The 12,166-nt window shown below is 30.8% G+C and overlaps 1 protein-coding gene across 1 annotated transcript; it reads left to right on the top strand.

Annotated features, from left to right (window-relative positions):
• Positions 1 to 6,407: 6,407 nt before the first annotated feature.
• LOC132630342 (transcriptional regulator TAC1-like) lies at positions 6,408 to 7,025 on the top strand. Its single transcript, XM_060345926.1, has one exon. It carries the CDS (start codon positions 6,408 to 6,410, stop codon positions 7,023 to 7,025), a length of 618 nt encoding a protein of 205 aa, XP_060201909.1.
• The last annotated feature ends 5,141 nt before the right edge of the window (positions 7,026 to 12,166 follow it).

Genomic DNA, 12,166 nt, shown 5'->3' with positions numbered 1-12,166 from the left:
CATCCGGCTCATTGGCGCTTATGTCCCTATTTCGTGTTGGTCTTTAATATTTGCCCCTCATAACAAACAGTTTTTTCGTGAGGCATAAGTTCATATTTCGCATTATAATATTCCACAAGTTATATCCCGACTAAACAACTTATGTGTCTCACTAAGCATAATTTTGATTGCAAAGGGAAAAAAATTAAAGACCAGTCCCATTTTAAGGTCAATTCGGGAATTTTCTTCGTCCTTGTAAGATATAGGGTCCTAATATATAACATGATGACACTTATTCGTCTGGGGGCTTCAAAAAGTATCCAAGGTGATGTGAATGAATAAACAATTCACTGGGTAATTGGCCCATTCACTACCAAGGGCCAGGCCCTTGACCCTTTCACAATCTGGTGAAAGCTTAAAGACCGGTTTGGTCATGAAAATTATTCACTTTTCTGATTATTGTTTTTTTTCATTTTATTTGAAAATCGGTGTTTGACTATGAAAATTTTAAATATAACTTCAAGTTGTTGTATTTGAAATTTACAAAACACCCAAAACCCCATTTTTACTTTTTTCACTTTTATTACATTCAAACAACCAAATATTTTTAGCAAAAACTATAAACAAACACAAATCTTCAAATACAACATTGAAAAATTCAAATAAAGTGAAAAAAATTGGCTTCTATGGCCAAACGCTTACTTAATTAGAAACGAGGCACTTTCATAATTGACCTCAATAAATAGTCTCCGAGCCCAAGGAACAATCCAATAGCCAATAAATTACAATTCGGACCGCAATGCACAATTTCGAATTCTAATGGTTTTAAGGACACTCTTGTTTAATAATGCGGATCCAGAATTAAAATTTGGTAAGTTTTACCTTTAAGATTTTTAGTATTGAATTTATTATACTATTAAACTTATGTGTTAATGTCTACTATTTGTTGCATATTTGTAGATTCTTATACATAAAGTTATGCTCAGCGTCGAAAATATTGAATCCAGATAAACCCGATATCAGTATTCTGCATCTGCCTCTGGCTGTTTAGTTGGATGACTTGAGTCTCGTAACCGGTTAACTATGTAAAAGAAAGAAAGAAAGAAAGAAAAACTAATAGGGTCAAGTTTGAAGCAAATGATGCTAGCCGTTGATTACCATCTTGCTCAAATCAGTAACACCCCATAGTTTAAGACTTTAAGTATTAAATTGACTAAATGTGAATATTTTAGGGTTCCAAGATATTAACTCTTTCCTAGATATACCAATGTCATATTCACTTTGTCCTACTTCATAGAAAACCCAAGAAAGTCAAATATTTCTCTTTAATCATATTTCTTTGTATAAATTTCTAATAATGGAAATTTTATTTCATAAATATAAGAAGTCAATATCTTATAATAATCGAATATGCTGAAGCAACAACTATACAAGAAATCAAATAACAAGATAGGATCACAAGGATATGTCTAGAAATAAAAAGGGGAAGGGAAAAGATTTAAAAGAAACGATAATCTAACAATTTAAAGATATGTAATTACTAGAATAAAGTCAAGGGGGAAACAGACATGAACTAGATGTAAGGGAAATAATCCCAAAAACCTTATAAGCAAGGTAAATCTTCTATCATCCGAATTTTAGCTTGCTTGGCCCCAAAATAGTTGGGCGACACAAACTCTGTTCGTGGATATGAACTCATCTTCTCTTTGCTTGGCTTGCTTGACTTGAAGGTCACGAACTAGTTGGGCACCACGAACTCTCTGGTCGTGGACAAGAACTCCTCTTCTCTTCCTTTGGCTTGTTTGACTTGAAAGCTTGTTTTACACGACCTTTTGTGGCACTCTAAGAATTTGATATCGACGTGGAAACCGTCCTTAGCATGAGGGCGAATCCGAAAGTTATCAATATCTTTCAGATGAGACAATTTTTTTTTATATGTTTTAATCCTTGTACTCTAAACTTTGCCAAACTCTTTCGGAACAATGAGAGTATTAGATTTAGCGTGCTTTGCAAATGTACATGTAAAGAAATGGAACTTGGGCCTAAATCGACTCTAAAAGCTAGCTCATGAGGGGATGATTGATCAAGTCCATATAAGGAAACCAAGTAATCCATCCACAACCGATCAACACCCCCCCCCCCCCCCCTCTACAGGTCAGGACTGGACATCTGGAGCGTGGACAATATAAGACGGGAGGGCCAACATCAGAAATAATGAAATTGAGCGTGGACAATATAAGACGGGAGGCCCAACATCAGAAATAATGGAATTGAGACAGGCCTGACTCTCATACCATGTAAAGAAATTGATCTTGGACCTAACTCAATCTCAAAAGCTAATTCATGAGAGGAGGATTGCTCAAGTCCATATAAGGAGACCAAGTAACCCATCCACAACCGATGTGGGAGAATTAATAGTACAAAATGATGAAATAGTCGGCACGTCTAAAGTATGAGCTGAAACCGTGCTTTCGTTAATATAGTATTTAGCCATAAAAAAAATTCTGAAAATTCTACACTTTCTTTCAGTTTATGGGAGATCTTATTTCCTTTTTAGTCTATTCAAGAAAAAATGATTCCTTTCTAAATTTGGAATCAATTTAACTAAAATATCCAATTCTACTCTAAATGAAAAATTTATACCTAAAATAACAAGTTACAAAGTTGAGTTAATTCCTTAACAAGTTCATACCAAATGATTTTCCATAAGCAACTTATAATTGTTTTATATTTGAATTGTAGAAAATTTTGTGTTTATGCTAATTACTAGTTAAGTATATTAGTAAGGGTAAGTTTGTCAACTTATAAATAGCTTCATTAAGAATAAATACGCTAAAAGATGTGTTATAAAAATATCAAAATTAGGGAAGCAAACTAATCCTGTAAATCATAGTGAAAGTTAGTGTTATAAAGCAAAACTTGAGAGGAGAAGTTTATGAAATTATCCCAAAATAAAATGATTTATTTTTTAAAATTTGAAACCAATTTAGCTTAAATATTTTATTTTACCCTTAATGAGAAGTTTATATTTTAAAAGTTTAAACAAGAAGTTTCAAAGTCTTATGGCAACACTAATGTTATTGACTATACCATATGTTTTGATGTATTTTTTTATTTATAAATTTCGTGTTCAGTCAAATAAGTTCACATAAATTGAAACAGATGAAGTAGGCGTATGGACATAGATTTTGTTGACACTAAAAGGAAAAAGAGTTTTTGAAGTTGAAGAATGATATTTGGAAAAATTGAAGTTGTATTTAAACATGCATTTCACATGATAAAAAATTAAAATTTTGCGAGTGAGAAAAGAATTTTCACTTGAAAAACTGGTAAAAAATTTCTTGATAATTTTTCACTTGAAAAATTGGTAAAAAATTTCTTGATAATTTTATCTTCAATGAATCTGTCCAATATATAACCACTTACTCCCTCCGTCCCAATTTATGGGGTACCTTTCGAATTTCTAGATTCAAACAAGTCTTTCTTTGACAGAACCTTTTTTCATGTATCTTTTAAATATTTTGAATTATCAATTATTATAACTTATAGTACTTGTTAAGTAGTTTTCAAATATATAAATCTTATTTTAAAAAATTTAAAGATTTTATATCTGAATTTACAATTAAAATTAAATTATTTAACTCTTAAAATTCGAATTGTGCGACATAAATTGGAATAGAGGGAGTAACATCTTTGCAAAAGAAATTATATGCTCAAACGGCTCCTAGTAATATCTAGGATTAAGAGGAAGTGTCACTATCAAGTATCAAACACATGACATAAAAAGTATCATGCGACATGCTTAACTAGATCACGCGCTGGCACATCATATGCAGTGTTGCGCAAAAGTCCCCACACATCGAGACAGATATATAACATTCACAGAAGAGATTAAATAAATGTCGCAATCAGTGTTAAGATAATTAAGATAATATTTTTTTTTATAAAGAAACAACTAGGGTTGGTGTAGTCCCATAATGTCACCCCACACGTTTCTAATCTATATATAAGTTCTACTTCCGGTAGATTAGGCTAATTGGTATTGGGTTTAACTTATATATACTAACATGTTAATTTGTTTTACACTATCAAATTATTTTAATTAAAGGTAACACTCATGATCAGTGAAATTAATAACATAATTGCACGTCGGTAGTATAAAAATTCATTTACAATGATTAAGTAATTTAATGAAGTAAAAAAAAAAAATTAAACCACAGTTGAGTGAGAGAAATCTATATTATATACAAATAAACACATGGACTGATTTAATATAAACACCTGGTCGGGTAAATTTTTACCAATTAACATTTTGATCTCACACTTTTGTTTTATTTGTCTAAATGTAAAGGAAGGATCTTGTTGTAGCTTAGCTAGTACTAATTGCGTTAGTTTGTATAGAACCATAAGAACAGCGTTAAATAAGCTCTAAATTAAACTCTAAAGTAAGTAAATTCCAGTGGAAATTATACGTAACACCAATCACATGTTGAGTGACTTTTGTGATTATCACGTAGGCTCATATTTTATGTAATAAAAATAGCTGTTACTCTAAGTAAAATTTGCTTGTGGCACGTCTCTTTAGTGATTTTATAAATTATCCTAATGTATACTAACAAAACTTAAATATCGTGCCACGCTATAACATGGCGAATATAATTGAGGAAAGATTAGCTGCTTTCAATATCTCAGAATGTTCTAAACCAGCTACAATTGTTATTAAGGTTTGAATTTGACTTATATTCACTGATAGTAGAATAAAATGTATTACAGTATCAATGCCATTTAAACTGTTATAAAAGTTTGCCTGCCTTTTTTATAAGTTACTAAATATTTACTTGTAGTTATCATGATATGATGATATAAAAATTTGCTTAGTATATAAAAGTTAGAACTCTATCTTTTTAAGCTAATTACCATCAATATCGAAGAAACTTGTAAGATTGAATTGGTGTATCTCAAATCAACTACCGTGCTTTACATTTTATACTGTCCCAAAATTCGTCCAAATACTCTTAAAAAAAAAGAATTAAAAAAAGAAAATCGTCATTGCTCTTCTTAATATCCTTATATTGGCTTATTACCAAAAAAGTATCTGCGATCCATTTTTACTCTAAATAAGATTCTAATTCTTCGAAAATTCAACTTAATAGCCATGATTAAACTTTATAAGAAACCTGAATTGAGACAAATTAAAGAAGGAGAAATAATAAAAAGGCTCTTAAGTTGACCAAAAAAAAAAAGAACAGGTTTACAAAATACTCCAACTAATTTTTAAACGGAAAGCGGCACAAATAGCCAAAAACAGTACGTTAAGATAAGAACTCGAACACCCCAGTTTTTTTTTTCTTTCAGGTGAAGAATGTTAATTTGTTTATTTATTCCTGTCTGAAGAACAACTTCCAGTACTGTGCTTAAAAAAAAAAATAGGAGAACAAGTAACGAAAGAGTTCACAATTTTTATGCTTAAAATATTGTGTTGACTTTGTCTCCAAGCGTGCAGGAATGTAAATCATCTATAAGTTCAAATATAATTAGTTTAATAAAATCGAACACTTCACGCTTGGTGTTGTTTTATTAGACGTTGCTTAGTAATGTAACAACTTCCTTTCTAACAAAATTCTTTACTTATTAAGCTTATTATAAAACGTTTTGCAAGTAACAAAACCTTTGTAACCATACCTATAAACTATGCTTTTCATTTTTTTTGTTGGTAATACTATGCTTTTCATTTTAAGAATATTAGTGGATGTTATGACAAGTGAAGACGGTAGCTTCCTCCAAAATTATTCCCGAGAAAAAAATTAGCAAGAAAGTAACGCATATAGAGTTTGAAGAGTAACACCTTTTCTCCTTTTAGCTATTTAACTGGTGATCTATAACGTCTAAAGGTTAAACTCATTTCTATTAATGATAATAGGAAGACATATTAGAGGAGTATGTTATCTCTTATATTCAGATAAGTTCGTGGACTTGAGACTTTTTTTTTTCAATCTAATTAAATTTAAATGGCAAAAGCTTGGTAGTTAGCGTAGCTAGCTAGTTCCGTTGGTTAACTATCTCAATTTTTATTTTGTTGGTGAAAGTTCAGTTCCTATCTTATAATTTCCTTCCCCTTCTCCCTAATCCTTAGGTATAATAATAATAACAACAAATTTGATATCCAACCTTTCAAAGATAAGGATTCTCTACTAAATTGTTGAAAAGGACAATATAGTCATCTTGATTGCGTATTACAATATGGAAGTATGGTAATAATATTTTATCATGTTAAATACGAAATCAAGCATGCTTGCTAGCTCTAGTTCTTGTCAATTAAAACACCACAATCATATAGACACCGACCAATTGACTTCTCTTTCTCTATCTATTTCTCCAAAATTCTTCTGTTTCCCTTCTTTCTCCTTAAACTCTGGCTATTTGATGCTATGGAGAATGATCCTAATAATTCTTCCAACTCTGAAAAATTCCAAATAACATGGAGCTCCGATGAATTATTAGGCATAAGCCAAGTTAAGTTTTATAGATGTAGCTTTTGTGACAGAGGTTTCTCCAATGCACAAGCTCTAGGTGGACACATGAATATCCATAGAAAAGATAGAGCCAAGCTTAGAGAAATTTCGATAGAAAATTCAAATATCAAGAAGCCTGTCAGTCCTTCTCCTGATGTTCCGGCACCTTTAGGTGATGACTTATTGCAACAAGAAGTATCTAGCGATGACACGAGTAGCCCCTCAAAAAGGCCATGTGTCACACCTGAAGAAGAACGTGATCATCATCATCATCATCATCCTAGTTCGAAAGCAAAAGAAATTGACAATCATGATCATCATCCTATTTCCAAAGCAAAAGATGATAATCATGAAGTGATCATTGGAGGTGATATTTTACAATTACCCTTGTTTGTGGACTCTCCATTCTCTCCATCAAAAGAAGTAATCAATTGTGAGGAAAAACAAGAAGGAAATGAGGGCATGCAATTGAGTGTTGAGTCAGAATTGGACCTTGAGCTTCGGTTAGGGCCGGAACCTCCAAATCCTCAATAAAACCATACTAGTTGGCTTTAATATCTTGATCAAAATATACTAATAATCTACTCAGAATCCATATCCAAGAGGTACTTCTATTTCCTATTCTTCTGGTAATATTTTTTCATTTTTTTGTAAATGTAATCATTCTTCCAGCAACGAGCCAAATCAACAAATGGAGGAGATCTTTACACAAATATCCAGCTGAATTCACAGTTTACTTTTCTTCACCGGTATACATAGATTATATAATGATTTTACATGGTTATACATATATGGATTATGCATCCACCGGTTTTTTTTGTTTAAGTGGTTGGGTGGACGTCTATTTAGATTAATTCTTCTTTCATAATTTCCATTCAGTTCCATCAGTATATATATCTAACGTGATTTCTTCTCTTATTTCTTCATTATGAATATGAGCCAAATACTATACGCATGTCAGTTTTGGTAGTCTAACCCTTGAGCAAACAGTTTTCTCTAATTAAGTTTAGGTTTAACAACTACAGTATCCTTTTAAAAAGAAAACATGGTGGCTATTTTTAAATAAGGAAAACTTTGTGGGCCAAAATCATATTTGGGCAGAAGTATATGCATGAGATGCTTCTATTTGAATACTACCGGTGTTTGATGTCTTTTGCAACTGGTAATGTATATTTTTCATAAAAAAGGGATTTGGAATTTGCTTAAAAGTATATAAATTAAAGGAGCCGAGCCGCAATGAATTGGCATTACCAAACTCATTCTTTAATTAGGTAATTATGTGTTCAATAACTCATTGGAGCAGCAATCTACTCAGCTGATCAAAGTAACAAGTTGAAATGTTAGTAAAATTAGGCTATATGCTAATTCTGTTAATTAATGCCATTAAGTTTAAAATTACAACTACATAAGTATTTCAATTTGCTTCTCCTCTCTCTCTCTCTCTCTTGTTAGTGTTTTGTCATCGATTATTTCTAAGATCTAGAATTTCCTAAATAATTACTACATATTCCAACTCTTTAGTGTTGGCCTCTCCAAAATAAGAGGTAAACAACAATTTTCATTTCACCCCTTCGCTTGCTATTGGGGTTCGAAAACAAAGAGGAAGGCTTGGCCTTTCCTGAGATGTATAACACATAACAAATATGAAAGACAATTCCTATTCAAAAAATTTACTCTCTTCCGATACCATTATACTATAAATTTAACTTACAAAAAAGCTAGTTTAATCGTAATTAATTCGAATGACCCTTCGCATGTCTTGGATGTTGTTGAAAGGATAGATATATTCTGTCTTCAACCAGACTTCTTGTCAGTTTCGCCAAAAGATTTGTGACTTGATTTGCTTCTCTAAAGCAATGTACGGCTGATCGAAGCATTAGCATAATTCAGGCTCTTAACAATATCTTCAATCTCCTTCCTCAATTTTTTGGGCTTTGGTGGTCTTGTTCTTCATATATCACATCAGTGATAAGTAGTTCAATTACCAAATCAACTCCATAGTTGTACTGCTGTCTAGCTTTTAAAAACATGTTGCGTGCAAAGTTTCAAATTGAGGTGAACTACAACAAGCTAAGAGGATCTAGACACTAAATGATTACCAAACTTATTCCCAAGGCCAAAGGCATGGTTTGAAAAGTTTAGTAAGGCCGTTGTATAATTTGACTAGAAAAGATATGCTTCTGATCACACATATTTTGTAATAATGGGTGAGAAAGTAAATAAAATCATGGCAAATGAATATAATATTATGGTCACTCGGGACAATGTAGGCTCAGTTTTAGAAAATCTGGTTCCAAGAGGAAATGACATCTTGCTGCTTAACATCTAAATTTAATTAGCATAAAGTGTAACTAATTTTCTGAAAAAATACTATGGCATTATTTCATTGACTTTGTTTGTCCTCTTCTCTTCAATTAGAGGTGGATTTGGTGTACTGTGGGTTTGACTAACCTATTGTTGTCACCTCGAACTCGAATTGTATAGGTGCATATCAAAAAATATAAAGTGTATAAATAAGAGCATACTTGTTCTGAACTCAAACTCTAAATTCTGAATTCATATCTATCCCAATTCATATTTTTTCTCCAATCTATATATAATATAAAGTTAGGTATAAATAAGGTGATATGACACCTCTCTATGACCATCATTCCTATTTATCCTTTTTCTTATTTTTTTGGCCTTTGTTCTATATTTTTCCATTTATGTGCTATGTCAAAAAACTTGAAAATCACTCATTAAACTCTATTTATTATGTTAAATATGCCATTTTTAATACCGACTCTTACAGTTCCTCATACACGTAACTCATATTTTGCAGTTAGTCACTATTCACTACCCTCTTTAGTACCTATCATTATTATACATATTTTATTTAATCACTCCAAAGGCAACATACTACCAATACATATCTCTCAATTTGAAGGCACAGCGTATCCACTGCTTTCTCTAAGGCAGACAAACTGAACGCTTCACAGTTCACACATTTCCCATCTGATTTGTTGATCTGCCCCCTTGTGCAAAAATATGCTAATTCTTTCCTGATAATAATTGTATTGAGACGTGGTTTGTTTTCTTCTATTTCTAACCTTATTTGGTGGATGTAATAATTTTTTTACCATAGTTTGATTTTTGGTGATTCATTGAAGTGTTATTTTTGGCTGCTAATTATGATTTTTAGTTGATACCTAATTCTCATTCTCTTCTCCCTTTTGTTTCATTTTGTTTTAGGACCTGGCTGTGGAACTTTTTAATTTTAATCTCTAATAGGTATGAATTTTCTTCAAGTGAATGTAAATTTATCAAGGTATGATAATTTCTATATCAATTGTCTTCTTAATATCTGTAAATATTTTTTGAGAGTTTGACGTATTACCTTAGATGCCTTGCTTTTGGCTGAATTATTGAATGATAATAAATCTTATTCTCTAGGTTGAGTTTTCGTGCACAGAACAATATTGTGACAGAAGCTAATATGGTAAATGATATTTGATTTGAATGTTAAAAAAAATAAGACGAAGCGATTGTTGGTAATTTTTAGTTTATATATATATATATATATATTCTGGTAAAGGTTAACAGTTCAAACTATTTTAACAAGCTTAAACTCTCCCATCATTTTAATCTTCTCAGTTTATGTATAAAATATTTTTGTTTTAATAACAAACTTCATAATTGAATTTAGGTTTTGAAGACATTAGAAAATTATTCAAATATTAATTAGTGGTTAATTCTGTCAACTATGATGTAGGTTTTTGTTTGTTGTTTAGTGAAAAATTTATTACTGTGATGTATGGTATTTGATATGGGTTTTCCTTCAACGTTTAGTGCATAGATTATCAAAGTAAGATAACTTATAATTTATTTTCATTGGATGATTTAAAAACACAAATGCAAAAAACATTTTGAAGAATTAAAAACACAAATGAAAAAAGCATTTTGATGAATTAAAAACACAAATGAAAAAAGCATTTGGATGATTTATATTTGACTTGGTCTTTTAATATTCTTTATATGTATGCCTTTTGTTGTATGTCTATTTTTTAAAATTTCAATTACATTTATATCAAGAAAAGTTACAAAAAATGTGTCTAACCGCGCAAAGCGCAGATAAATTAACTAGTATGTATAAAATTTGTGGAGAAAAGACTTACATTAGCCTGTTTATTTGTTCAGTCTGATTTTTCATTCTCTTCCATATGTTAGCATCTGGCTTTTCATATTTCTATCTATGCATATATAAAAGATGGATTGACTTGTAAAATACTAGTTTGGTTTGTCTCTAAACCACCAATTAAAGAGGGTTGACCTGTAAAATAGTTTGGTTTGTGTTTAAACCACCAATTAAAGAGGGTTGACCAAGTGTAAGTCAATTGAATGTTATATACCCGCACAATCATAAAGAAGTGCACAAACTTTTTAAGCTATGACTTTCAATAAAAAGAGATGTATATTTTCTCTTGTCTGCTTATTCTTATTAAAGTTGGAGTTTACTTAATTTTCTCTAATTAATTAAACACAAATGAAATATTCAAACTTTTTAAGCTATGACTTTCAATAAAAAGTGATGTATATTTTCTCCTGTGATCATGTTTACTTAAATCTCTGATTATTAAAATTAGAGTTTACTTAATTGTCTATACATTAAATATGGATATGGGTTGCGCCAACCTACTAGCACCTTTTTCTTTTTTACTATTTTATCTATCAAATATGCAATGAGAGGTTTTTTTAATTAAACAAAAATATGAATAACACATTATTCGCGCTACTCTGAAGAACAGCAAGCGAATAGATAGGATTAAGGGAACGATGAACTACGAATTATAGAACCTAGTGCTCCTTCCGTCTCAAATTATTTGTGATTTTGTTTTTGTTTGTGTTACACGCCTCTTAAGAAATATTAATTAGGAGGGGTATTTGACTAACTTTACTCTTATTTATATCTAAATTATATATTCTCTCCATTAAATGTTTACTCTATTTATGTGTTATCTCTCATTAATGGCAATGTTCTACTAAGGGTAAAATGGGAGAAAAAATAATTAATTGTACCTTGAACTCCTAAAATGACAAATAATTTGAGACAACTATTTTTAGTAACCACGACAAATAATTTGAGACGGAGAAAGTAATAACCAAGTTGAATAAACATAAATAAAATACTCCCTTCGTTCACTTTTACTTATCCGCCATACGAAAAATAAATTTTCATATTTATTTGTCCACTTTAGCATATCAAGAAAAGACAATTTTTTTTTTTTTTACCATCAACATTAATTACCCAATTTCAAATCATTTTCCAAATCCAATAAGACTATACACCAATTAATATGGATATTATGGTAAAACATATACTTCATTTATTAATTCTAAAGGGGCGTGAAAATTCAAAAGTGAACGGAGGGAGTAGTTCCCTTTCATTTAATTAACATATCCACCAATTTCTAGCAACATCTTTTCCGCTATTTGTAAATTTGTCATCGAGCTCGAGGGAATCACATAGTGAATCTCTCCTCTCTCTCTTTCTCTCTCTCTTTTTTCCTTTCTTTTTAAAAATATTTTTCAGGGAAAGATGAAATACAAAATATGTATCCATTAACATCAAACGTTTTTTAGAATTTTTTTTTACCATCCATATTTCTTCCAATAAGCAGCAATAGGATCACGGTGTG

This window comes from Lycium barbarum, chromosome 3 (assembly GCF_019175385.1).
Source record: "Lycium barbarum isolate Lr01 chromosome 3, ASM1917538v2, whole genome shotgun sequence".
NCBI classification, from domain to species: Eukaryota; Viridiplantae; Streptophyta; class Magnoliopsida; order Solanales; family Solanaceae; genus Lycium; species Lycium barbarum.
The sequence above is the reverse complement of the archived record's forward strand: the minus strand, read 5'-3'. Positions and strand labels throughout refer to the sequence as shown.